This window comes from Puntigrus tetrazona, chromosome 10, assembly GCF_018831695.1.
Source record: "Puntigrus tetrazona isolate hp1 chromosome 10, ASM1883169v1, whole genome shotgun sequence".
In the NCBI taxonomy this organism is placed as follows: Eukaryota; Metazoa; Chordata; class Actinopteri; order Cypriniformes; family Cyprinidae; genus Puntigrus; species Puntigrus tetrazona.
Window position 1 is genome coordinate 2,443,277 of NC_056708.1, and position 27,821 is coordinate 2,471,097.

Below are 27,821 nucleotides of genomic sequence, written 5' to 3' on the forward strand. Positions count from 1 at the left end.
CATCCCACTCTACTTTTTTATTTTATCTTCTCATTTAATATCCAGTTCCATTTGGAAATACGTCACATTATGGATGGGAATTGGTTTGGGATATGTTCTTGAAGGTATTAAATACATTGAATCAAGGTATGGTTATTTTGTTAAAATCGTATTCCGTCTCTCCAGGGGCCCCGACAGGAAGTCATCTGCAGGAAGACATGAGCCACTGGCAGCTTCATGCTCACTATTATCCTCCTCTGCTGCGATCCGCAACCATACGCAAGTTCATGGTCGGATACGAGATGCTCGCTAATGAACAGAGGGATCTTACACCTGAACAGGTATGCTTTCTTTTAAACATGTATAGAAAACAACAGTGATTACAATAACATATTTTATTCTGTGTTATTGGTTTTATCCAGTTTTGACAAACCAGATCCTATCACACAAACATAATCAGTAATACTTTAGTAAAGGGAGCAATTCTCACTGTTAACTAGATGCTTATTAGCATGCCTGTTATTAATATATTGGCTGTTTATTATACATATTCTGCATCCCTAATTCTAAACTAAGCAACTATCTTACTAACTATTAATAATAAGCAGCATATTATTATACATAATTTCTTTTGACGTCTTTTAGCATGCTATTGGCTCATGCATATGCTTATCAGATTTGACAGTATCTTTCAGATCGCAGCTTGTCTTCTACAGGCTGGATTTGGGCTTGAGTTTAACACCCACGCAGACCTCTAGACTGTATTCTTCTCCTGACTCAGGAGTGTTTCTATCTATCTTTCCACTACATTTAGAGTTTCCGCTAAGCTTTAGCTCCCCAATTATTCCTAGTTCAACACCCAAGTAGTAGATAACCTCATTCTTTATGCCGGGATTTCATGACCTAACATTACTCTGCCCCGTTTCTTCAAAACCGCAGGTTAGAAATGCCTTCAGAAGCGGCTTTCCTGACAACCACCGCTGTCAGATTTTAAAATAATTGGCTAGTGAGGTGACTCTTGTTGTTTTCTGCCAGCTTTCAACAAAGGAGTCCTAAAGCAGTGTTATAATGTCACGCTTAACAGTTTGTGACTCTTCCAGCGGTACTGAGCTACTGTCCTCAGTATCATTGGAAGTTAGTTTAATCCACAATGACTCATATTTCCAGCGCTTCCGCACCCACTTCACCTGCTTCATTAATGTGTCCAGTCATGTGGGACTTTCTTCCTCCGTCTAAGTGTTTCTGTCAGGCACACCCAGGCCAGGGTGACCCTGCTCGGTTTGATGCTGTCAGGCGAGGGAAGGGGAGCCGGGCAGAAATCGAGTCCCCTATTTTCCTGTCTCCTTTTTCTCGTCTCGCTCGCCGAAGGGTGCAGCGTGTTACGCTCTTGATTGATGCCCATCTGGATGTATTGATTGATAGCTTGATCAAATTACGGCCTTCCATCCGGAGGTTGTCAGGACACTGGCCGTCAACGCTGATCCGTCACGCTGCGACTCCGTCCGCCGCTTCGACTCGGGGTCCAATCAGCGCCCCCCTCCCGACAGCGATCCGAGCCCTTTTCACACTTCTCGCAAACCCATTTCCCCCCAGCTTGTCCACCTGAATGTGAAATTTATCAGCAGGCGCTGAGCGTTATCAGCCCTAAACCAGGACATCTGTTTTTCTCCGAGCTAAACGAGTGAGAATGGTTTGGACTACGATAAATTGGGCTTGGTTATCTGTCGACCTGACCTCTGTCGGCTGAGCCGGGTTGCCATCATTGGCGAGTTCAAAGCCAAGTTAACGTTTGAGCGGTATAAAGTAACCAGACCACAGAGTTTACAAACCACTGGAGGTACAGTTTTTCTCAATTATTAGTCTTAGCTTTATTCTTCTAGGGGTGATATTTGTTTTTTTTTCACCTCATGAAACTATATCGATATTGTTACACCAAGTTCTGCTTTAGAATTTTTGGGAGATTCAATCAATGAGGTGAAGAAATATGCTTTTATTTGGCCATCATCCAAACCGTGGTGAGAATATAACTAGTTCCTAGAGTTGGCCGGCCGCTCAGTAGTGTCTTTCACAATGAAATTGTGTGTCAGACACTGATTTGGAAGTGGGCTACATTACTGACTGACATAGAGAAATTTTAGCTCCTGATGAAATCATATGCTTTGAAATAACAATAACACCAATTTTCAGTGTTACCTAGCTGCTTATTAGTATGCATATTACTAGCATATTCTGCATGACCATATTTAAGGTCCCTTATTCCTAGCTCATACCTAAACTTAACTATCTTACTATTAATACTAAGCTATTAATAACAGAATATTAGGAGCTTACAGAAGCAAAAGTGGTAGTTAATAGTTTGGTAATCGTAAGAATTGAATAAGAATAAGATATTTTTGATGAGATCTTAGAGCTCTCTAAATCCTGCATAGACAGCGACATTACTGAAATTTTCCCAGGTCCAAAAATCCAGCATTTTAAGACACACGTGTTTAATGTAAGCAGTAGCACCATGCAAGAGTTGTTACAAAAAATCATAGTTTTGTTAATTATTAATGTCCTTGCTTTGTTTCTGGACCTGGGAACATTTGACTTGCATTGCTTTTGATGCAAGGTCAGAGAGCTCTCAGATTTGATCAAAAATATCCTATTATCCTATCCTGTGATCTGAATAGTATTGTCATAGTATTTGTTAATGTTTTAAATTAGCTTTAATGTTTATATTTCAGTTTAAGTGTTAATTCTTTTTTTAATGTCTATCTAGCTAATTGTTCTCTTTCAGTTTTAGTAATTTTAGTATACCAATTTAAAAAAATGTTTCGGTACATTGCCAAAGCAACTTCATTTTATTCTTACTTCCAATATTTCTATATTTTCAGTTTTCATTGAATTTAATATTTTTAGTTTTAGCAACAGATTTTTGCACCACAATTATTGCAGTTTCCTTTCCATTGTATGCAGGGTCAGTCATCCACTTTTCTATAAAAAGAAAAGAAAAGGAAAATTAGCTTGGAACAGTAATTTAATGATGGCGGTATTCTATTATTTTGGTTCAGTCATATAATCTCATTAGGCCAGATTTCACCACTGCTGTCAAAACCCACTCATGTATGCCACCGCTCACTATATCGCCATATTTTCAACTGGTTCCTAGCGTGCACAAGCACATATTCACATGGCGGTTACTGCCAAGCATTACGTGACTCTAAACAGGAGATGCTAAGGCTAACGCAATAAGGGCATTTTTATCTCTGCCGCTCAAACGTCATGACTGAACGGCTTTGGTTTGGAATATCGTGCTGAACCTCTGGGGTGATTTAATGTGCTGTAACATTTATTATGGCTTTATGAATGCGGCACTCCCATGGTGAGCCCAGCTGCCAGTGTTTATGAGACTGACCTCTCACTCAACGGCGGCAGCAGCCTCCATCAGCCCCGTGCCGCAGCGGCGGTTGAGGAGGAATTAAAGACTGTTGTGGCTGAGAGATTGGATCGGGAAGTGACACAGCCGCTAGGACGTTTAATCACACCCCTGCAGGGACTTATCTCAGGAGAGAGTGGGCGACTGGTGGTTCCTCTGCTGTGAGCGCTAGACATGAATGCAGACTCTGCCGTCGCTGGAGGGTCTGGGTCACACTGTGTGTTTTTTTTCAGAATGTGCTTTCACAGCAATCTGCCTTTTTGCTACAAAAATTTATGTCTCTATCCCAGCAAATTGTGCGGATGTTTATTTGGTCCAAGCGCTTCTGGAGAACTGTGTAAGAAAGACTGGAGCTAGTTGTCACGCTTTTTTTCTCCAGGAAATATTTGCACAGTTTCTGTGTAGGCGCATACAGCTCATTAAATATGTGGACATTGTTTTGGGCTCATTTTGTCACAGTGGATTCTACATAGTAGACTCAGTAGATATCATACATACAGTGTTTGTTTCACTTCACACATTTTTGGGATAGGGAGGCAATTGTATTGGGTTGATACACCTCATTTTATGTTTTCCATGTAATGGCCTCATTGTGTACAGGTGTTCCTTATATTGGGGCCAGTACCAAAAGACAAACCTTTTCAATGTGGTATCAATTTCAACATTCTGTGGGTATAAAAAAACTGGTATTGTCAGTAAGTCATTCCAAGTTCATCATTCAAACAGCCATGAACACGCAGCGTCACTTAACGGACGAGCAGCGCCACCTGGCCATGGCGTGCCTTCGGGTCGGTGGCAGGCAGTCAGATGAATTTGGTGTGAACTTGGTGTGTCTCAAAGTATCATCAGCAGACTTGCATCAAGACACAGAACTACTAGCAGAGTTCATGACAGAGCCAGGAGTGGAGCCCCACGATTGACAGACCGCAACGATGACCAGTACCTAAGGACCTATGCACTCAGACATCGTTATGCAACAGCCACACAGCTGCAGACCTGTTTACGAGGGGTACTAGGGTTTCCAGACAAACCATTTGCAACCAACTCAACCGCTTTGGAGATGACCGTTGCAGGTGACTCCACTGACGCAAAGTGGGCACAGTGGGCACAGAACTATGTGACCTGGACAATGCAGCAGTGGTCTACCGTCCTGTTCACTGATGAGTGTCAGGTCACCGTTGCTGGAGAAGGTGAGGTGAGCAATACGCTGAGGTTAACATGGTCCACAGATTTGGTTATTGTAGATGGCTCAGTCACTGCACGTTCTTACCTCAGAGACATCATAGAACACATCATCTTCCCCCAATTCCGCCAGCACACCCCCACCTTTCTGTTCATGGATGATAATGCTCTGCTGGCAGAATTGTCACAGCTCGACTTCAGGAAGTTGGAGTGCCTCGTATGGTGTGGCCATCAATGTCCCCTGACCTAAATCCCAAAGAGCACGTCTGGGACCAGTTGAAGCAGAGACTGCATGATCGTACCCCACCTCCACGTGACCTGGCAGAACTGCATGTAGCACTTGTGGAAGAGTGGAACGCATTGCCTCAGAACAACATCACAAGGCTAGTGAGAAGCATGAGATGTCGCTGTCAAGCTGTCATTGCGGCAAATGGTGGAAACACCCGCTACTGACATTGTTAATTTTTGGGGCTATCCTTGTTATTGTCTACATTTTTAAAATTTTTTGAAAACTAATGAAAATGCTGTTTCTTCTCATAAATTATTAGTAATATTAAAGGGAACTTTTACTTATTCAATTAAAATTCAGAGCAAATAGAAAAAGCACTCATGTAAATAACAATATCCATAACTTATTGTGAGCAGTGTGTATATATAAGTAATGCATTTTAGGATCCTTCAATGAATTCTGAACTCAATTTTTAATTTCTTATATTTGCTATATAGATAGATAGATAGATAGATAGATAGACAGTAATGATATCAAATAAATACAGACATGCTGTAATGTATGTGTTAATTACTCACTCAGTCTTCTCTATTTCTTTTCTGTCTTCTTTCTCTCACTCTTACTCATTTTCACAGGCTGCAGAGCAGTTAAGGAAGCTCGGAGAGGAACATTATAAGATGAAAAGAACTAAAGGTGATGGAGGGATGGAGAACTAAAAGAGTGTGACCTGTTGGCCACCTTCTGTGTCCAATGGCCAGATAATGAGAACATAAAACTGTGAGAAACAGATGGAGCTGTAAGACGACTCATCTGTTTTAGTGCAAAGAGTTTAAAATTTGAACTAACTTCCTTTTGAAACACTTTTTTGTTCTTTCATTCAAGTTAGAAGTTAAAATTGGCTCCCAAGTTTTTTTGTCCAGGGCCCTAAAGGCCAAACCATGGGAGCTGGTAATTGCTTAGTTAAGAGCCAAAGTGATTTTACAGAAAAGTTTGAAATTATAGGTTGTAATCTTTGCTTGTGTGCTAAAGTTCTTACTTTTTTGGCAAAATTAATTTGGCAAAGGAAACACTGAAAACAAGCTTCCATAAAATTAAAAAGTTTTTTTATGGGCTGGAAACTGCTGGAAAAGATTTAATGTGAAAACATTAAAGAATTAAAGTCATTCTGCTGATGTTCTATCAACCATACAGAATTCATAAACAACTAAGCATACTCTGGAAATTGACTACATATAATCATGTAAAAACTAGCATGTATCTACTCAAAACACCAGAAACCATGTGTCAAGAACCAGAAACACTCACGAAACAACTCAGAATGCCCGAATATCCTAGAAACAATTCACTGTATCCTTAGCAAGCAGCTAAATGCCTGTATCAGCTGCCTAGCAACAACTTAGAAACCACTCTAGCAATACCTTAACATCCTAACCACCAACTAAAAACACCCTAAAAACCAAACAGTTTTACCGGTTACTGCACATTGTTATTTTCTTTGTTATTTACCTAAAGCATCTAATAAACAGGAGAAAATGGAATTACACCTAAAAAACACTGCCTAGAAAAACAATTAAAACCACCCTAACAACCACTAAATACCCTAGCAACAACCTTAAATGCCTCATGACTTAATACTGCCCTACTAATCACTGAACACACTAGCAAACACCTTGCAACATTTTACATACTGCCTAAATCACAGTATGTATCACATAGCCTAAAACAACATAGCCATGACATGACCACTTTCAACTTAGCAACTGTCTAAAAACTCTCAGGTAACTATGCAAAACACCCCAGATTCCATATATCAACACTTTAGCAACCACTCAGAATACATTAACAACCAGAGTATCAGAATATTCTAGCAACTGTCTAATCAACCATCATAGTACATAGTACGTCATAGCAACCACAAAGAACACTGTAACGACTGATTAGCAACACCCTAGCAACCACCTACTCTAAAGGCTTAGAACATTTTATCCACCACCTTGCTTATACTGCCTAGAAATGACCTAGCAATCCCCTACAACTCCCCTACAACTCTAAAGGCTCCCAGGCAACTACAAAAACAGTCTAGAAACCATATAACAACACCTTAGCAACAACCCAGAACATCCAAACCACTACAGTAAAAGAATATCCTAGAAACGCTGTATCAACTGCCTGAAAGCACCCTAACAACCACAAAACACCCATCTAGCAACACCTAACAAACTGTCTAAAAAAATCACATGCCTAGAAATTACCCAGGCAACTACACAAAACACCCTAGAAACCATTTATCAACACCTTAGCAACCACTTACAGCAACCCAGAATCAAGACGACACCTTTCGCACAGACACGCATTTCTTCTGAGAAAGCAAAATCCAGATAAATGTTCCTTTATTCATAACCACAGGAACTTTCTCCAGTACATACTGGCAATTTCCAGCTTGGCTTTCTGCAGCCGTTAAAACGGAAAGTGTAATTGAGGCCTCGGGGCAGCTCACTTAATGAGGGAAATGTGTTCAGCGGATCAGTTTTCCTTTTCCTGCACCGCACCTGCCGGGCCGCAGTTCCGTTTACACCGCCGTGCAAATGGCTGACATTGAGAGGCGAAACGTTTTTCTTGTCAAGCCAATTTACAGTGGCATAACAGAAGGTCTCTCTCCCACGCCAGGTGCTCCATCATTCTCTCTGTCAGTGATTCTCAGTGTACTTAAGAACGTGAGCGGGCCCAGTCTGTCTGCGGCGCCATCCATCTGTTCAGGTGTCTGTTGTCATAGAGAACGTGGGGTTGCGATCGTTCCGAGCAGACGCCGGGGACGGATGAGCTCTTCAACATGCTGCGGTGAAATCATGAATCATAAAGAAAACTAAATTTGGGTTTACTGTGCTTTTGTTGTTGTAACACTGGAGAGGAAGTTCACAGAAAATCGGCCCCTTCCCATTGGCTGCATTTACACTGCAAGGTCTAATGCACAGATCCCACATTCTGACATTATTCCCCCCATCTGTTTACGTTCACTTGCATAGCCGTAACAGACTGTGTTTGCATTAATACCCAGTCACGCTGCTCTGGCCCTAATTGATCTGGTTTGCAAAATCATTTCTTACAGTGTTTTCCAGTGGGCTCATGTGTGTGCTGTTTGGTTTAGACTAAAAGGACTGTGGTTTTGTTGCAAACACACACTACAAAGATTTTTAATGTTATTGAAAATGGTCAGCTATGCATTTATTTTGATTAAAAACTCCAGTAAAACACACATTTTTTCATATTACACATACCTAATACTGCAGATTTTTATGTTTTTATTTGGCTATCCAGACAAAACCTATTTTTTTCAAAGAGTGGCCACACTCACTGCTAAATCTCATTGGTTCAAATCCCCACTCAAAATAAGTGTGCTAAACATCAAATAAGTTCGCTCTAATGTTGTCGCATCGCATCTGGAATCATTTTTCTTTTAGCGAGGACAGAAAACGACTGGATGCTGAAGCATCTGGCGAAGACTCTAAATCAGACAGTCTTTTATTTGTATAGTTTTCTCATGCTACAGTTCTTTTCTTCCCTTTGTTTTTAGTTCTCCGAGCGCTCAAATGTTTTCAAAAGGCTGTATACTTTGAAGATAAAAGTTCATACGGCTGCTTCTGGAAAAGCAACTTTTGTCATCTGTCATTTGTGTTCCCGCAGTTTCAATCTCTTCACATTTCATAAAACTTGTGAACAAGCTGCAACTTCTGTACTTGAGAAATACACACAGGATGAGCAACAATGGCTCGCTTGCTGTCCCGCGAAGGTCATTTTTCCTCGACTTTAAGATTGGGTCCTTGTGCTGTCATCCGTTAACTGAGCATTCCCTCCCTTGAGCTACATCACTCCTGTCTTTTCCAGGCTCGCAATCCCGAGCTTCTTCAAACACTCCTGTTTGGCTGCATGCCCGAGTTTGCCCATTGATACCGTTCGATCGCTCTGATTGTCATAAGAGCCAGTTGTTGCCAGCTGCCCACTCTGAAGTTTGCGGCAAACTCCTCGTATCACATCACGACAACAACCCCTTGAGGCAGTTCATTTATCTTCGGCACGGTTTATAGCTCGTGAATGCCATTACCAGCCGGGCCTGTCTGAAATCCATAAGGAGATACGTGTTTATTAAAAAGATGTCTTGTAATCAATAGCAGTTTTCCCTTTCGATGGAGAGCTGCTGTACATTATCTCACCATTGAGTGACATTGATAATAGCGGATCAATTTTGTTTTTAGGAGGCTATTTAAACAATCTATAATATCTCAGAAGGGCTAATGCATCTTAGTCAGGCTGCTCGCCTTTGACGTCAAGTCGGTTGCTTTTACTGAGGGCTTTGAAATAATGTTGAAAATAGCTGTCAAAGGTTTATAGAAGAATTGATGTCAGAATATGGAGTCTATATCTGCGATATCAGACATGGGTGATGTTGCATCAACGCTTTATGCAAGCAATTCCTTTTGAGTCAACATGAAATCAAAATTAAGTCTTTTTGCACTCATTACTTGTACCTTCAGGGGCATCATGCATATATTATGAAGCTTTGATTATGTTTTCAATGTAGTGTAATAAATACCTTGCTTCATAAGCCTGAGTATACACTTCTAAATTATGAATGTATATAAGATATTATATTTCCTTGCACTGTCACAATTTAACATTTTAAACACTATTCTTTTAAACATTTTTACATTTTACACCACATTTTTTTGTATATTTTAAATCGCAGTTAAAGAAAAAAAGAGATTTTTCTTGCGAAAGTATTGCGTTCCTCTGTGAATCTTGCCATTTGTTTGCAAAACATCTGTTTTCTTGCAAAAGTACTGATTTCCCACAAGAAACGTTGCGCTCGGTCACGAAACATTTGTCTTTTCACACTCAATTATTGCGTTCTACCTTGCATTTGCGCACAGAACACTCGCGATTTCTTAAAAAAGTATTGCATTCTCCCAATCAACTTAGCATCCGCTCTCGAAAATGTCTTTTCTTGCAAAAGTGTTGCATTCCCCCAAGAAATCTTTTCATTCTCTCTCTCAAAACATTTGTCTTTTCTCACAAAAGTATTGTGTTCCCGAGAGAACTTTTGCAGTCGCTCACAGAACATTTGCGTTAATTTCCAAAAGTATTACGATTTCCCAAAAACGTGCATTTGCTCAAAAAACACTTGCTTTCTCTCACAAAATTATTAGATTCCTCAGAGAAACATTCCTGCAGGTTTTCTTGCATTATTGCGCTTCCCCTAGAAATTTTGCTTACAGGTTTGCAAATTTTTCAGGGAACACTACTTTAAATCTACTATAATCACGACCTTAAACTTAATTTTAAAAGTTGTTTGCGTCATCATAGTTTATCCCTACCAATCCAACTGATTCAAAAGGGAAGGAAAGCGTTCTGCAGATGTTGCTTCATGCTGACTTCACATAGGTGGTCAGCAAAAATGACTACAATTTGGTTTATCCTCAAGGGTCTCCTCAATTATCATTTATGTTAATAGATTTATTTTTTCTGGCCGTGTCTGAAAAATATTTTGCAGAGAACCATTTGAACCCGTTCCATTCAAACAGTTATCCTACAACTCAACAGATGTAAACAAGCGCAATGCCAAATGCACTTTCACGCTTATCAGCTGGATACAATCTGTTATTCATACAAACACTGTCATGATTTTTGGTTCCTGGCATTTGGACAATAAATTTCCATTCCACACAGGATTCGTGTGCTCAATTTCAAGTATGAAATTGCAACGTCTTTCTCCTTGGGTTTGTGTCACGAATGTAACGTGTCAGTCTCATAACACATCCACTTGACCATAATCAGCCATTCTAGGAACATCTGTCTAAAGTTGATAGAATGTTGGCGAGCAATTTCAAGAGGCATTTCAGGATTGCAGAAGAGGGAGATCACCAACATGCGTGACCCTCATCCCAACGAGATTCCCTGGAAGACAATCGTTTCTCAGTGAAATGAGTGAAGCATCAAATCTGCACCAGGTCTGCTATATGGTCGGACGGTCAATGAGCAGCATACCGTGCATCACAAAATGCAACTGAATCGCAAAATAATGGATTCTGGAGTAAAACTGCATGCTAGAGGATACGGTCACTGTTGATCATTACCACAGATTTAGGGTTGGGAATCTTCTGAAGAGCCTCTAATGTTTTCAATCCTGGTGTCCTTGAAAAGACTAGTTTGGTGAACAGATGCTTGAGTATTTGTTGACTCCTACTGTGTGTGTGTGTGTGCCTCTACCTGTACACACCTGCTGTAAATGAGGCAAGAAATTGAACGCTTCCCTTGGCAGAACAGTGTTGCCATCCTCCCTCTCCACACCTCCTCCTCCTCTTCCTCATCTCTTCACTTCAGTGCCCCAGCCTGTATTGGTTACACTGTAAATGTTGCCCATATTCATCACAAAGTGTAAGAAAGCCAAGAGGACATGCTGTGGAGCGTCTAATTGAGAGCGAAAGGCTCGAAAGCCGCATCCTTGAGAAGAAAATGGAGGAAAATTTCATCCTGGATGCTGTTGAATTTATATTTGAGTCAAGAGAGTCTGAGAATATCTCTTAACTTATGCTACTGTTCCCTCTGCGTTAAGCTGACTGCACAAGTATGATTTTGCCATTTGACATTCTGAGTATGAAACGTTGTCAGTTGTGTTTTCAATTAATCTTTGCCTCCAGTGCAACTCAAGTACTGACAGTGTATATATATATATATATTGTGGCGAGGCAGAGGAAGCACAAGAGAAACAGGTGCAGTGAAACCCCGGAGGGTGTATTTATTAGATAATACACAGAAGGTGCGCGGTGAGTTCGAGGCGTGCGGGAATGCAGCGGTGCGTCCGGGGAAGTGTAGCGGTGAGTCCGTGAGTGCAGCGGAGCGTTGTCTTCAGTGCTTTCCAGTGCTCGGAGTGGTGAGGGAGTCCACGGTGAGGCAATCGGGAATTAGCTCAGGTAGGCTCGTCACGGTGAGGCTTCTGGGAGATAAAGAGAAAGACAACAAGTTAGGGTGCAACCCGAGTCTCGTGGCTCACTGAAGCCGTCGCCTGGCCGGGCTTATCTGGCCCGCGGCTGATGAGCTCCAGGTGTGGCGAATCCTTCGTTGAGTGGCTGGTGAAGGTGTTCCTGGTTTGTTCCCAGGGCAACGCTGATCCGTCCTCGGGGCCTCTCACTCCTCCCCCAAGCGCTGTCCTGGTCCTGGTGGATAAAGCAGAACGTAGTAACGGGAAATTTGGGGTGGGTGGGGAGTGACCCTGACAGACCTGCAAAAGCCGACCACATCCGTGATAGGCCGTCGGCGTTGGCGTTGGCTGTCCCAGCGCGCGTGTTGCACGTCAAAGTGGAAGTCCTGGAGCGCGAGGAACCAGCGGGTCACCCTGGCGTTCGTGTCCTTAGCCCTGGCCATCCACTGTAGGGTGCGTGGTCGGTAAGTAGGGTGAACCGCCGGCCCAGGAGGTAGTACCGCAGTTCCAGGACTGCCCACTTGACGGCTAGGGCCTCCTTCTCTACCGCGCGTAGTTCTTCTCGGCGGGGTCAGCTTCCTACTGATATATAGGACCGGATGCTCCTCACCCTCCTGGATCTGGGACAGTACGGCTCCCAGACCCACATCAGAAGCATCCGTCTGTAGCAGGAAGGCAGCCGAAGTCCGGGGCTCTCAGGACAGGGTCCGAGGTGAGTGCGGCCTTAATCCTCCGAACGCCTCCTCTGCGTCAGGGTTCCACAGAACCCGTTCAGGCTGCCCCTTCCTGGTCAGGTCTGTCAGAGGGGCGGCTATGGAGGAGAAGTCGGGATGAAACAACGGTAATACCCTGCCAACCCCAAGAAGGCGCGTGCCTGGGTTTTGTTGGTGGGCCTCGGGGTCTCCTGGACATGCGGCGATTTTGCTCTCCTGTGGCCGGATCAGTCCTCTCCCAACTCGGTAACCCAGGTACTTCGCTCAAGAGCGCCAGGTGACATTTCTTGGGGTTGGCGGTGAGTCCAGCCCGTCGAAGATCGCGAAGCACCCTCCGCAGGCGCTCCAGATGGTCCTCCCAGGTCTCCGAGTGGATCACAAGGTCGTCAAGATAGGCTGCGCGTACTGTTGGTGGGGTCGTAGTAAGGCGTCCATTAGTCGCTGGAAGGTGGCTGGTGCCCGTGTAGACCGAAGGGAAGGGACCGGTATTGCCAGTGGCCGGGGGGAGTGGAAAGCCGTTTTTGGCTTGGCTTCCTCTGACAGCGGGACCTGCCAGTATCCTTTGGTGAGATCGAGGTGGAGATATACCGGGCCCTTCCAAGACGTTCCAGCAGTTCGTCTACACGGGCATGGGATATCCGTCAAACTCGGAGACCTGGTTGAGTCGCCGGTAGTCATTGCAGAAGCGGAGGGTGCCGTCAGGTTTTGGAACCAGGGCGATGGGGCTGGACCACGGGCTCGTCGATGGTTCAATCACCCCCAACTTCAGCATCTGATTTACCTCCTCCTCAATAGCTCGCCGACGAGCCTCAGGGATCCGTAGGGCCGCTGCGGACGATGACGCCGGGAGGGGTCCGGATCTCGTGCTGGAGGAGGTTAGTCTGCCCGGCGTGGGCGAGAACACATCCGAGAACTGACCGACCAGATGTTGGAGTTCCGTCTTCTGTGCGGGAGCGCGAGCAGGGCATTGGTGTCGACGACCGGGCCCTCCTGAACGGTGAGTGCGGATAGGTGTTCCCTAGTCCCCACCCACTTCTTCAACAAGTTAATGTGGTATATTTGTTGATGCGTCGACGGTCTGGTTGGCGGACTCGGTAGGTAACCGGCCGATCTTTTCCAGGACGGTATATGGGCCCTGCCAGGTGGCCAGGAATTTGCATGCATTGGTGGGGACCAGTACCATGACCGTCGCCGACCTGGAATTCCCGGGGTTGTGCAGGGCGGTTATAGTGCCGTTGTTGTTGCTGCTGGGCCTGCGTCATGTGCTCCCGCACGAGGGGCATCACCCGTTCAATCCGGTCCCGCATGGCTTGAACATGTTCCACGACCGACCTCTGGGCATCCGGCTGCTGCTGCTGCTCCCAGGCCTCTTTTGCCACGTCCAGCAGGCCTCGCGGCTGTCGACCGAACAGCAACTCGAATGGGGTAAAGCCGGTGGAGGCCTGGGGCACCTCACGCACACCCGAAGAGGGCGTAGGGGGAGCATCTGGTCCCAGTCGCGCGTTTGTCCTCGGAGACAACCCTTCTCAACATTTGCTTCAGTGTCTGGTTGAACCGCTCCACAAGTCCGTCCGTCTGGGGGTGGTACACTGAGGTGCGCAGCTGCTGGATCCGTAGCAACCGGCAGAGGTCGGCCATCACCGGGACATGAACGGGTGCCTTGGTCGGTCAGTATCTCCCCGGGTATCCCCACTCTGGTGGACAGGGTGAAGAGCTCCTGGGCGATCGCCTTGGCGGTGGCTTTGCGGAGTGGGATGGCTTCGGGTACCGGTGGGCGTAGTCCACGATCACCAGGATGTGTTCGTGGCGGCGGGCAGACCTCGGCAGCGGGCCCACCAGATCCATCCCGATGCGCTCGAAGGGCACCTCGATTATGGGCAGCGGGATAAGTGGACTAGGGGAGGTGGCCGGGCGAGGTCTTCTGGCACTCTGGGCAGGCCTGGCAGAAAAGTTTCACGTCTCCGTCGAGCCCGGCCAGTGGAAACGGTCCCGGATCCTCTTGATAGTGTTGGCGGCCCGAGGTGTCCGGCCAGCGGGTGGGCGTGGGCGAGCTCCAAAATGGTGTCCACTTTCCTCGGGGCACCACCAGGAGCCGTTCTCCTCCCCCTCCGCCGGGCGACACAATAGAGCAGGCCGTTCTCCCACAATAAAGTGGGGAAGAGGATGGGGGCCGGCCGCGTCTCCTCTCCATCCATGAAATGTACCTGGTTCCAGCAATTCTTGAGCCGGTCATCCTCCCGCTGAGCCCGGCCGAACGAGCCCCTCCGACTACCTGTTGGAACACATCAAAGAAAACATTAGTTGTAGGAGGAGGGGACTCACCATCTCTTCCGCTGTCCGATGCTAGGAGAACGGCAGGGCGGCGGTTTCCTCTCCCTTCTCGCCTCTTCCGGCGAGGGTTTCGAGGCTGACAGGCTGTGTCGCGGTGTGTAGCGCCTCCTCGAAGCCCGGCCAGTCCCGCCAAGGATGATTGGTACTGGCAGATCCGTGCGAGACCCACCTCCAGGGGCCAGCTTCCTCCGGCCGTCGTCCACGGTGATGAGGCGGTGGAAACTTTCCTGGTGTCCCGTGGGCGCAGGTCAGTGGCAGCTGTTTCCGTGGTTCCGTGCGCGGGGTAGGAGGCGGGACTGAACCAGGCTAATGGTACTGCCAGAGTCAAGGAGGCGCTGAACTTCTGTCCATTCAGGCCGATGGGGATTTTCGGTGCGGCGTGGGAAGCTCCCGGTGGAGGCTGCAGCCTGCCAGCCACGCTCTAGGGGTTTGAGGCCTCTTCGGTTGGCATTGGCTCATCTCGCGCGGTCGGGACCGCCCCCTCTCATCGGTCGCCGGGTGCCCTCCGGCGCGCGTCGCTCCTGGGACACCCTCCGGGGAAAAGATGGCGCCCGCTCCCCGGCCTCTCGACGCTGGGCGGCTTCCGCCAGCTCGACCGCCTCCACCAACTCCGCAACGTTCTTGGGGTTTCTCATACCGACCGCCTGGCGATAATTTCGGGGAAGAGCCCGCAGGAGCCGGTCTATCACCACTCTTTCCACAATGATGGCGGGGGTTGGTGTCCCGTCCAGGAGCCAGTGTTGCGCCAGCCGAGTAAGTTCGGCGGCCTGGGTCCTTGCCGGCTGGCGAGACTGGAAGACCCACTCTTGGAAGGCTTGGGCTGCGCAGACCGGTGACAGACCGACCCTGCCCAAGATTTCCTTCTTCAGGTTATCATATCCCTTCGCCAGGTCGGCCGGCATGCTGAAGTAGGCGCGCTGGGGCTCTCCTGACAGCAGCGGGGCCAGCGCGCGTGCCCAATCCCGCCCGGTCCCATCCTCAGTGGTTGCGCGCGCCTCGAACATCTCAAGATAGATTTCGGGGTCGTCGCTGGCGGACATCTTGGGTATCAGCTGTGTGGCTTGCATCCGGGGATCAGGCACGGCGGGGCGTGGTCGAGTGGCGGCACGGAGGGCAGCGAGCTCCTGCTCGGTCTCATTCTGGCGGGTGGCCAAATGCTCGACGATCTGTTGCTGGCGAATAGAAACCTCTGAGAGGCGTTGGAGGAACTCCTCCATCTTCGCCGGAGAAGCGGCGCTTTCCTGGGGAAAAACAAAGAGAGAAGTTGATGTTGTGGGGGACCTTTAATAAAGGCGGCGACAGCGTTCTTCCTTTTTCTCTTTGTTTTCTCTGTTCTCTTGCGCTTTAAAACTGCGCGCATTCTCCACCACTTGTGGCGAGGCAGAGGAAGCACAAGAGAAACAGGTGCAGTGAAACCCGGAGGGTGTATTTATTAGATAATACACAGAAGGTGCGCGGTGAGTTCGAGGCGTGCGGGAATGCAGCGAAGGCGTCCGGGAAGTGTAGCGGTGAGTCCGGTGAGTGCAGCGGAGCGTTGTCTTCAGTGCTTTCCAGTGCTCGGAGTGGTGAGGGAGTCCACGGTGAGGCAATCGGGGAATTAGCTCAGGTAGGCTCGTCACGGTGAGGCTTCTGGGAGATAAAGAGAAAGACAACAAGTTAGGGTGCAACCCGAGTCTCGTGGCTCACTGAAGCCGTCGCCTGGCCGGGCTTATCTGGCCCGCGGCTGATGAGCTCCAGGTGTGGCGAATCCTTCGTTGAGTGGCTGGTGAAGGTGTTCCTGGTTTGTTCCCAGGGCAACGCTGATCCGTCCTCGGGGCCGCTCGTCACAATATATATTATAAAGATCAGGCTTGGGTAAAGTAATGGAGTGCTTTGAATTCAAGTGAATAAATCACCAGAATAATCTATGAACATTATGATATAATAACGTTTGTTGGTACTTGATTTATTTATTTAAATAATAATTGTATTCAGCAAGCATGTGTTAAAGCCTTTTAATTTGTTACAGAGGTTTTCTATTTTTAATAAATGCTTTAAATAAAATACATTTTCTATTCATTGAACATTCTGAAAATCAAAATCATTTCAGATAGACTCTAAAATGTAAAATATTTATATATATATATATATTTTAATTTTTAACAGTTGAATGCATCCTTGGTGAACATAAGAGACTCCTAACCTTCAAAAGATATAGTATTTATTTCTTTTATTTTGCGTATCATTTATTAAACCCCATTTGCAACTCATAAGACGGTTTGAAGGGGGCTTTTCCACAGATCCTCTAGTGGATTGGTTTTCACATTCCTGATGCTTATAGTCAAAAATCTGTGTGTGTCTTTTCCCAACAAACTTGAGGACAGTGATTTGACGAGGGCTGGGACATATTTTGCTGAAGGCCTGTAGAAAAACAACTCTGGCTCAGCGCCCTTCATAGATTAGAGCTAGTTTTTTTTTTTTATTTGCGCACTATGCAGTTTCCCCATCTGTTGTCTGTTCTTTGTCTTATTCCAGCACTTAATCCTGTTTATCTAAAGTAAGGTGATATCACCCGCTTAAGCGGAGTGGGAACGTTCCAAAAGCTTTTACCATAAAATTCACCTGTCACAAGTGTTGTGTGCTGCTTTATTGACTCTACGTTTTACAAGCCCAGAGCCTTCATATAGCAAATTAATTATGTCTTCCAGAAGACAAATAGCGCAAAAGGTTTCTCCTCGTCCTTTATTAGCTTCACTGCATCATGCGAAGGGCCTTTTATGTAAAATGAAGACTCCAGCAACCTATTAAGCTCTTGTTTGAGGCATTAAAATACGTTCTGTACAAGTGCTAATCGTTCCTGTCTTTCTGTTTTGTCGGTACAATTATGTCGCAAACAAAAATAGCTCTATTCACCAAACAACACAGAGATTGATCGTATGGATCCACCGTCTGTTGATGGTGGAAATGCTTAGATGGCAGTATGGGTCGGTGTCCTTCACAAGCCGGATTCGTAACGTAACTACGGATTATCGCAGAACGCTGCACTTTTCCCCATGTCGTTGGATAAATAGCTCGTTAAGATTGAACCCGTTTGCCTATATTAATTAAACGCAGATTTTTCTTGTGTTGACTGTGCAGATGCTGCATGTGATACATTATGCTGGCATGAAGCCTGCATAACCCTCGGGACTGGGTTGGACTCCTCCCCCCCTTAAAAAATAATATGATTTTGCTGACATCATATTTGAGGGAGTGACCCATAAATGCTTTTTGACCACATGGTTCTCTGAAAGTTAATGGTTACACTTCTCATAATAAATCAATATGTAATAAATCTCTGCTAATAATTTTTTTAATTTTTTTTGACAAAGTATAAAATTGTACAAAGTGTATGAAGTATGTTCATATATATATATATATATATATATATATATATATATATATATATATATATATATATATAAATAAATGTGATCATAATTTTTGTCTCTGAAAGGAAATCCAAGTTCGGTGTTGTTTTGGACCCCAGTCAACATTCATTGTATAAGAGAAAAACATTTTTCATACTTAATAAACATGAACATGTAACATCATCCTAAATGACGACGAAATATGTCTTTAGTACGTTTTTAAATATCATTTTCAACCCTAGTTTGAATGCAACAGGGTTTGTTGCAAACGATTCAAAAGGGAAATTAGTGATTTATTATAAAATTCTACATGAAAATTCACCATTTTCTAAATATGTGTAGTAATTGTTTCGTTATACAGCTGCTGGAATTGGAACTGGAGTCTGAAAATGCAAGTGAGAGGATTCATAGAAAGTAGCGGGACGGCAGACATCCTGAGGGACCTCCTGATCCAGACAGAGGAATAAGTAGTGGTCATTCAGCTGGACATAAACAAGTGTAGGACGGCGGCGATAGTGTCAGTCCCAAACGACAGGAACATGAAGGGAGTCTGAGGAACAAAGGAACTCGAGGGACTTAAGGAGATGTTATAGGAAGTATGTGGCACCTCAAAGCTAAGTTACTTCCTTAGAAGCTCAATTCAGACAAGTGCAGTCCTTTGCCCGCTCCAGCAAACCCCCCAAACCACAGCAACAGAGGAGCAGAGACATCCATAAATAAGTTCAGAGCGGAGCAGACCTGGAGCAACACATGGTGGCTGTCACAATGACTGCATCTCGTTTATAGTATGAATTATGATGCAAAACCATTGACTCAAAAGCGAGTTCGGTCAGTCCGATTTTCGGTCATTAATTTGATCAAAAATACAGTAAAAATAGTGATACTGTGAAACATTATTGCAGTTTTAAATAACTCTTTCCTGTGTGGATATCTGTTAAAATGCTTTTTATTTATTGCTATTTATTACAGTGTCACACGATTATCAGAAACAGTTCTAATTTTTGCAATTTCAAATATGCATTTTTGTAACTATGTAAATACATTTACTGTCACACTTGATCAACTCAGTCAGGAGCGTATGTTTGCTTTTGATATTGGTGGGGACATAAACCAATGGCCCGACTTTCACAAGCATCTGACTGACAGATATTCCGCACGCTCTTATTTTGGTGTTGCCTTTTATTTAGTGGATATTTCAGCAAACAGTTTGATTTGCAGGTTCAGCTGAAGAACATTCCACTCGCATGGTTTTCCCTAAAATCTCACTTTATTTGTCTCAAATTATGCTAGGCTGGAAGATTGCGGGCTGTCAAAACCTTTGTCTTTCTGTCCCTATGCTTTCTACAGAGAGCTAACAATAGCCATAGATGTTGCTTTCTTTTGTCAATCACCGTATTTTAAACTCATTGATGAAACTTCGTTAATTCCCGAAGCTAGCTTTTATAGGAACAGTTTTGGACTGCTGTCTTGAACTGTTGTTCTTAACGTATTTCCTTGAACTTCTTAGGTAATACAAAGCTTCAAATGTCTCCGAAATCAGAAAAAAATCCAAAACAATGCATATATTTCACTGTTTAATCAAAATTTTGTTTGGTAATCACAGGATGCTGGTAAGGGCATGTGTTTCAAAAAAGTATTTCAAACTAAATTTTCCATTCTCATCTTCACCATCTTTTTATTTTATTTATTTATTTTAGCTCTTATTGGTCATTTTTGCACTGACCTTCAACCCATTATTATTTTGTTAGTATTGCGAGACATTATTTTTGTTCTTCTATAACTTCTCATCAACATCAAGTTGTTTTACCACCATTTGCCTTTATTACAGCTTCCAAACTTCTTGAAATAGGTTTATACAACGTCTGAATAGTCAACAGTTGAATGTGGTCAATCTTTTTTTGATGTTTCAGAGATTATTGCAGGTTTTATAACTGCCTGGGTCCAAATGTACAGGTTTTATAACCTTCATTTTTTTTTTACATTGTAGCCCTGGTGTCTGCAAGTTGCAGCTTTTTCATGAATGATGGCTTTAAGTTCTTCAGGGTCCTCAAAGTGGATATTGAGGTTTGCCTCACTTTGCTGAGATATTATTTGGACCCAGTTCTCTAACGAACGACCGTCCAATCATTCACTTTCAGTGTTCCTCTCTGCTGAGGAACATTTGGTCTGTTTGACGCTTCCACGATTTGGTGTTCATATTATTTCATACCCCGGATCAGTAATTTACTTGTTATTTTTTTTAAATTATAGCATGCGAGTTTCAAACCAGTGATGAGCTTGGAATAATTCCTACTTTACGAATACACATGCTTATTGGCTGCAGAAAAGCAAAGCGTTTTATTCAAACGTTAAGTTAAACGTTTAAACCGAGATGAAAAAATAGAGCAAATGCTGTGCTCTGAGTCAGTGTGTGGGAGTCCATCCATTTCTCATTTCTACCGTTTTGTTGGTTTCCATCGGTAAGTGTGCTTTAATGATTGCCTATAATCAGGTTTGGAACATCCTCTCTCCTCCCATTAACGTCGCATTCGTTTCTGCTGGAGCATGAAATCAAGGTTTTTGTAATTTTGCTCGAATTTGCAATTCACGCAAAGGGAGCAGGATTGAAATTATATAAATGCAAGCAAAACACCATTTCCGCAAAGCGCGACTCCCACCGAAACATTAGGTCTGGTGTGGTTGCCGTGCGGTGCGTTGATGAGAACTTGGCCTCCCCGGGCAAACGCTTCAGCCCACAGTGAGAGAGCTGGTTCGGAGTTGGGCGTTGAGGGTTACTTGTTTGTTCGCATCTGTCTGTGTGATTGAAGTAAGTTTAACGCATCCCTGCAAAACACATGCAACCAAGGGCAAACATTTTCCCAGGGGAAAGGGATTAGGTTCGCCCTCGCTGACATATGTGTAACAACTAGCAATTCCGTCCATCACCCACTCACCATCGCAAAGGGTGTAATTGTGGAACCGACGTATAATTAGGGGGCCTGTCTGTGAAGTAAGACCACATGAAATTAATTGAGTGTCAGGATGTTTTTGGATCAAATTCAGCCCAGTGGAACTGCTCTGACAACAGTGTGGGATGTGTGTGTGTGTGTGTGTGTGTGGGCCTGGTTGAAAGCAGGGAGGGGTGAGCCCCTGTGAGATCGTTTGGGAAATGCTACTCTAGAAAAAAGGAAATTTTGTGGTTTGGGTTTAATGTGGGATTATGTTAGTCGCTAAGATGCTAAGACCTCATGCAGCGTTCAAAACTTTGCAGAAAGGGTGTGAAGCGGCATGACATCTCCACATGCATTTTCTACATATTCTTCCAGCCAACTCCACAAGGTCCATCCCTAGATGCTTTTAAAGCAGAATTGTGTTACCGTGTATTATCTTCAAATTCTTTCCTCGGAAATAAATAAAGAAATAACGTTTATATTTCGTGTGGTTATATTATACAGTATGCAGGTGTCTAAAATCCACACAGTTTCTGTGACACTTTCATGACTGACCTACAGTTCCATTTGATCTTCAGGGCAAAAAGACAATTAGTCTATTAATATAATGATTTTTTGTAGCAATTGATCTAAAGCACTACTGATTCTAAATTTTAAAGTTGCGAATAGTGTAACTTTTGATTAATAATGTAGAGTTTAGCTCGTGAAGTGAAATGTCTTGAACGGTCATCATTTCAATTTCACCACAAAAAGCGAACGTGAACGGTTTGAAATTTTTTATTTAAATGTTTTGTTAATCTGCATAGTTCAGATTTGGTCATTTGTGACCCTGTACTACAAAACAAGCAAAACAACATTTTAGTCCTTTTAGTTTGCTTCTACAATTCTTCGAGCTGTTTGAGCGTGACTCGTGATTCACAGCAGCTCTGGGTCTGGACAGCGCTGTACCGGGTGCGCTGCTGAGCAAGTTTACCGCATCAGAAAAAGCCACATTCGTGCTGCTGGTTGTGTGATTCGAATGACGGAAAGCATTAGTCTACTACAAGCGCTATAGTAAAAGTGTTAGCACTGTGAAAAGAGAAGCACATTGTAGCATGAGACCGTGTTTCATATGCACATGGCCTTTAGTGAAACTCTTCTGTTCTTTTGTCGGGTTCGAGCGGATTTAAACGCTCACTGCTTAGATAGTGTGATGAACATCAGATCGAAATAATCGGATTAATTTAATCTTTGAATTTTATATTAGATTCTGTAAACTGCAAGCAGCCCGTTGACACGAGAAGCACAGGCGCGGTGTGAGCACCAACTCTGTGGACTGGAGGAAGTGTTAAATGAGGCTCATTGGTCTGGTCCCTTGGCTGGTGCTGCAGATGGTCGGAGGTCTGAGCCAGCGCGTGGAGGGTGCCATACTGGTAATTAAAAGCCAAGCAGAAGGTACGAGCATGAAATGTGTGTGGTGTGTTGTGGTAAGACTGTAAACACCAGACCTTTCTAAACCACAGACTGATGACCTTCCTGCATGTTCTGTGCTAAAAAGAGCAGACGTCTTTACCATAAATTTACCATAAATGATAAGTAGATAGAATATCTATTTTTTATTTACATTTCTGTGTATTGATTAAAAATTCCTTTAAACTAACTTTATTTTTCAAATTTTGATTTAAAATAAAACGGTTTTCCTAATCTGAGGGGGGAAATCAGCCTGTTTAAAAAAGGAATGAAATACCAAAAATGAGTGTGTTATACAGTTATTTAAAAAAAAAACATCATTTTATAAATAACATACAAACTTAACAATATTACTGTAACTAAAATGGAAATGAAACCTCAAAATATACTGATGTGATATATAAAATAATACAAAAAAATATTTCTTACTATTATTATTTTTTTATACCATTATTATTTTTTAATATTTTAGATAACTCGGTCTAGCACTCATTTTTGGAATTTTGTGTGCATTTGTTGTTGTTATTAATAATAACGCACTCATTTAATTTTATTTTAGTTTTTACTAATGTTATTATGTGTTTTTCTTATTTTTGTTATTATTATTTAAATAATCTGTTTAATTTTCATATATTAGCTTTTTAGTCATTTTTGTACTTAAACTTTCTTAATTTTATTTAATTTTATTTTTTTTAAGAGTATTGAGACTTGCTTTCATAATCCGCAATGGGACTTCTGCTAAATGCTGTACCTGTGACATCTCTGATTGGTAGAGTTCTCCTCAGAATTATGGGTAGTGTAGTTTTAATTCAATAATTACAATTACTTTAGTTTTTTTTTACAAATGCACCTGAAATTACTGTAACTTATTGATTCTACATAAGCATATATCATCACTATCATCTGTCTTACAATATTTCTATATTATTCTTAAAAATTATATTAGTATTGAAAATAAATGTCCCATTTCAGAAGCATTCTCTATAACGTATAAAGTGAAATTTATTTTGAAATCCTAGAGATCTTAATTTTTCTCTTTCTCCGTCTGCGCACGTACATATCCAGAGGCTATGCAACATTTCGACTAACTTGGAAATGAGCGTTCTCAAGTGAGGGAAGAAGATGAAAGAACGGAATGAAATGGGAGTGTGTGGGCTGAAATTGTCCCAGGATGTAGCCTACAACACCAAAATCATGAGAACTTAAAGCTGGAAGACACTAATGGAATCATAATAGACACATCTGTCATAACATACACGGTTCAAATACCAAACTTCAGCATGCAAGTCTTCTGCACCATTTATATTTTTCGGATGATAAAATTAGTTGAAAAATCCCATATACTTGCATTTTAAGGAGGGACCAGAAACCTTAAGTATTACATTTGTGCCTAAAAATACATACATATTTTATTTGAATTCATATGATGTTTATTTAACAAACTAATTTAGCTAGCTAACTATAACAACCCTACAAAAAACATTTCACAACCTTAAAATAATAGTAGTGTAATGGCATTATTATGTTTAACAAAAACCCAAAAGCAGAAGATTTTACATCAAAAGTCGTTTCATTTTACTTAAACCTTCAACAGCAATGCTAACTGAACGAGTTTAGATGACCTCATTTGATAATTCAGGGACACATTTTACTTTTCATTTAGACATTAGAAATTCAGTGGCTTGCAAGACCAAATCATTAAAGGAATAGTTCACCCAAAAAATTAAAATTGCCCCATTTTTTACTTCACCTGAAGCCATCCTAGTGGTATGACTTTTTCTTTCAGACAAACACAGTTTTAGTTAAAAAAAATATATCCTGGCTCTTCCAAGCTTAGTAATGCTGGTGGATAGTGGCCATTATTTTGAAGCTCTGTAAATCAGATATATCTGCAAGTACGGCGACGTAAAACTAACCTATACGCCTTCAGGGGGTTATCACATGTCCTCTGAAGCAAACCGATGAGTTTTTGGCTGACTTTTTGTTACAAAAACCCATCGATATGTATCTGATTTACGGAGATTCAAAATAATGGCCACTATCCACAAGCATTACCGATACATTTTTTGGTGAACTATTCCTTTAAGGGTTTTCCTGCAACCGAGCCCAGAAACACTTTTTTGTGTGTGTCAAGACCAGTAAAAAGCAACTTCCTGGCAACAACCTATAACGTTCAAGCACACTGATGTAGTTCTGCTTGAAGAAACTCGTATTTTCAGATCTTAGTTTTTTAATTTTTTTGTAAGTTAATATGGTTTTAAAGGCGATATTTCACCTCTCGGCTTGTCAGGAAACGGGACAAATGTAATCAGTGTGCTTTATAAAAACATTTTACATTTAAACTTCTTTGAAAGACTTCTGTTTAAATGCTGGGGATTGAAAATTCTAATCTAGTCTGTCACTGTTTTATTCGCGTACGCTGTAGATGTAATTTCTGTCGTTTGCAGTCATGCAGCAGTGTCTGAGATGACACCTGAGGCAATGAAAGTGAAATATTGTAATGGACTGTCGATCCAAACGCACCATTTCTGGATGAAGTTCCTTGAGGGCTGCTCTACCATTCTGAGAGTTGGGATATTTATTTGATCAATGGCAGCCATCAGGCTGTAAAACAAGCTGCGCTATTTTATATCAAGAAGTGGTAACATTTCGCTGTCTTAAATGGCAGCTTCAGGCATGTTTATACATCCAGTGTTTGTGCTTGAACATATAATATTGTGCAAGTGCATGTCAAACTTATTTTGAAGATATGGATTGCCTTCGAGGATTGATACAGAGATTTTTAAGCAAAGGAATTCTGTTGGTCCTAAGCTGCTTAGCTTAAACAATTATTTGATGATCAAGTGCTTAGCCTTAACTCTAATGCTTTACAAAAACATCTTTTTTTAATCTATGCACTAAAGTTAAGGCATATGCTAAAACTAGTCAAGTTTTTAAGTATTTGCAGCAATGTAACAGTACATTCACTGCCGTGAATGGGTGCCGTCAGAACGAGAGTCCATACAGCTGATAAAAACACCACGGTAATATAAAAAATAACCCACAGCACTCCGGTCCAGTCCATCAGTTAACATCATGAAAAGCTGCATTTATATGAAGTAATATAAGTCGTCTATTTATAATACCGCTTCTTCTAGTGAAAGTGATCTGAATTATGGAGAAATCTACCAGAGATCAAGCACAGATTACAAGCCAAAACAGTCTACAATAACTCGGAGTGTCTGTTTACACTAAGTGCGAATAGCGCGCCTTATTTGGCTGAAGCTATTTACACTAACTCCACCCACCAGCTTGTGATTGGGCTAGTCATAACTACAAAAGACGGGTATTGGATAACAGCTCCAGTGGTGCAGATGGTAAAACGTATGGTGGTCTTATTTCGACACGATCGAACTGGGTTCTGATTTGCCTTCTGAACATTTTTTTCTCCTTTTTTTGATTTCAAATCACATCAGAAGATGTTCGATAATGTCCAATCATCAAAAAGTTGGGTACTGGGTAGGGTTAGGTTAGGTTAGGTGTAGGGAGGGCTTTATTGCTCCAACAAGGTTGTCAACCATGGCATGTATTTAATAATTTGAATTAAAATGAACATTTACACTCAATAAGTTGCATTCTGTTGTATAATGTGTAATGATGACTGCCAAGGATTATGGATTATGGGCCCAAATTTTGACCTTAAGATGTTAATTGATGGACTGGAGTGGTGTGGATCGCTAATTTCTCTGTGATTATTCATTGTTGCTCAAAACCTGAGCTGCAGCCATTGACATGCTTACGTATATATCCCATGGAGTGACGAAATGAATGCGGATTGATCAGTGTAAAGAATAAGGTAACCGGTTAACGGCCTGGTTAATCACGCACAAGAATGAACAAATAGAGAACAAAGCACTTGCTACCAGCAGACGCTATAAATGACAGCTGCACCGGCTTATCAGAGCATTAACACAGAACATACCTGCAGATCCCAGACATCAGACAGTCATTACATGCAAATGACAGCGCTTAACGTGCCCTGTCTGTTACATATGCTGTTCAATCTGTCTAAATACACTCGACACTCAACATTTCCTGAAATGTCAGCCCAATTTGAGCAAAGCATACATCAAACAGTCAGTATTTGGCTCGGTCCCTCTACTTCTCAAAAAAAACCAAAAAAAACAACAACATACAAACGCTGTACTAATACTTTTATTGCTCGCAATATAAATTATGCATTCCGGAGCTTGAAGTCAACTGAAGGTTTGTGAAGCAGAAGCTGGAAGAGTGTGAAGCGTCGAGGCGTCAAGGAGATCAAAAGTTGATTGAGTTGATTTTGTTTAGCACTGCAGATATAAGAGCACATAGCATATGATATTAAAATGGCTTTCCAAGTCAACATAATACAGAAATGAAAATAATTAAATGAAATTAATACTATAAATTATTGGTTAATTTAAAGTAATTTACAAAGGAGTCAAAAAAAGTCAAAATAATTGGCCTATTATACATAAGTATCATATCCAGTTCCACTTCTGTCGCCATCCAGTACAGTGGCAACAGTAATGTGTTATTAACACCATGAAGTGAAGTTCCCAGAATTCAGCTGATATGTGAAACCGCTCGCCTATCATCACCCTGTGGCTCAATGTTCATAAGCGCTCATAAATTATCACAGTATGATGTCACCCCTGCTTTGATTCGCCAAAGTGGGAAAGTCGTGGCCTCTGTAAATTGTTAAAATTGACTTCGCAAAATCCCCTCGCACTGGCCACTGCCCAAAATCTCTTTTATAGCTCTTAAATGGATCAATCCAATATATATCCAGCATCAATGTCACCTCAACTACGGGTGATTTAGGGCACTGCACTGGGAAGAAAAGGGCGTTATTAGGAAGAATATAGCAGTAGATTAACCGATCTTTTGATAGGGTCACTTTCAAGGTTAAAGCAGTTAGATTCACTCTGCTGAGAGCGAGATGTTAAGTGATTCATAGTCAATATGACACATTAGCAGAGTAAATGAGTTGGGAAATATTACAAGGTCAGACACGTGATGTAGAGATTATGATGTTAAACGGGATAAAACGCGTCACGCTATCTCTGATTCCTAATGGTGTAAATATGTAACTAGAGTCTGAGCATTAGAGAGTTTGGCTCGCTGGCTGTTCAACTGTGAAAGACCGATTGTTGGAACAGGAACTCTGAGGCTTGACTATGAAAATCAATCTGCAATCTGCTGTGTGA

The 27,821-nt window shown here is 42.8% G+C and overlaps 1 protein-coding gene across 3 annotated transcripts in view; it reads left to right on the forward strand.

Moving 5' to 3' along the window:
* galt (galactose-1-phosphate uridylyltransferase) overlaps window positions 1-10,334 on the forward strand; it is an 89,762-nt gene extending 79,428 nt beyond the window's left edge. For all 3 annotated transcript variants that reach the window (XM_043250125.1, XM_043250123.1, XM_043250124.1), the window contains 2 exons: window positions 166-320; window positions 5,444-10,334. In XM_043250125.1, coding sequence (XP_043106060.1) covers window positions 166-320; window positions 5,444-5,524 — 236 coding nt within the window. In that variant the 3' untranslated portion in view covers window positions 5,525-10,334. The remainder of the gene's footprint in view (window positions 1-165; window positions 321-5,443) is intronic.
* The last annotated feature ends 17,487 nt before the right edge of the window (window positions 10,335-27,821 follow it).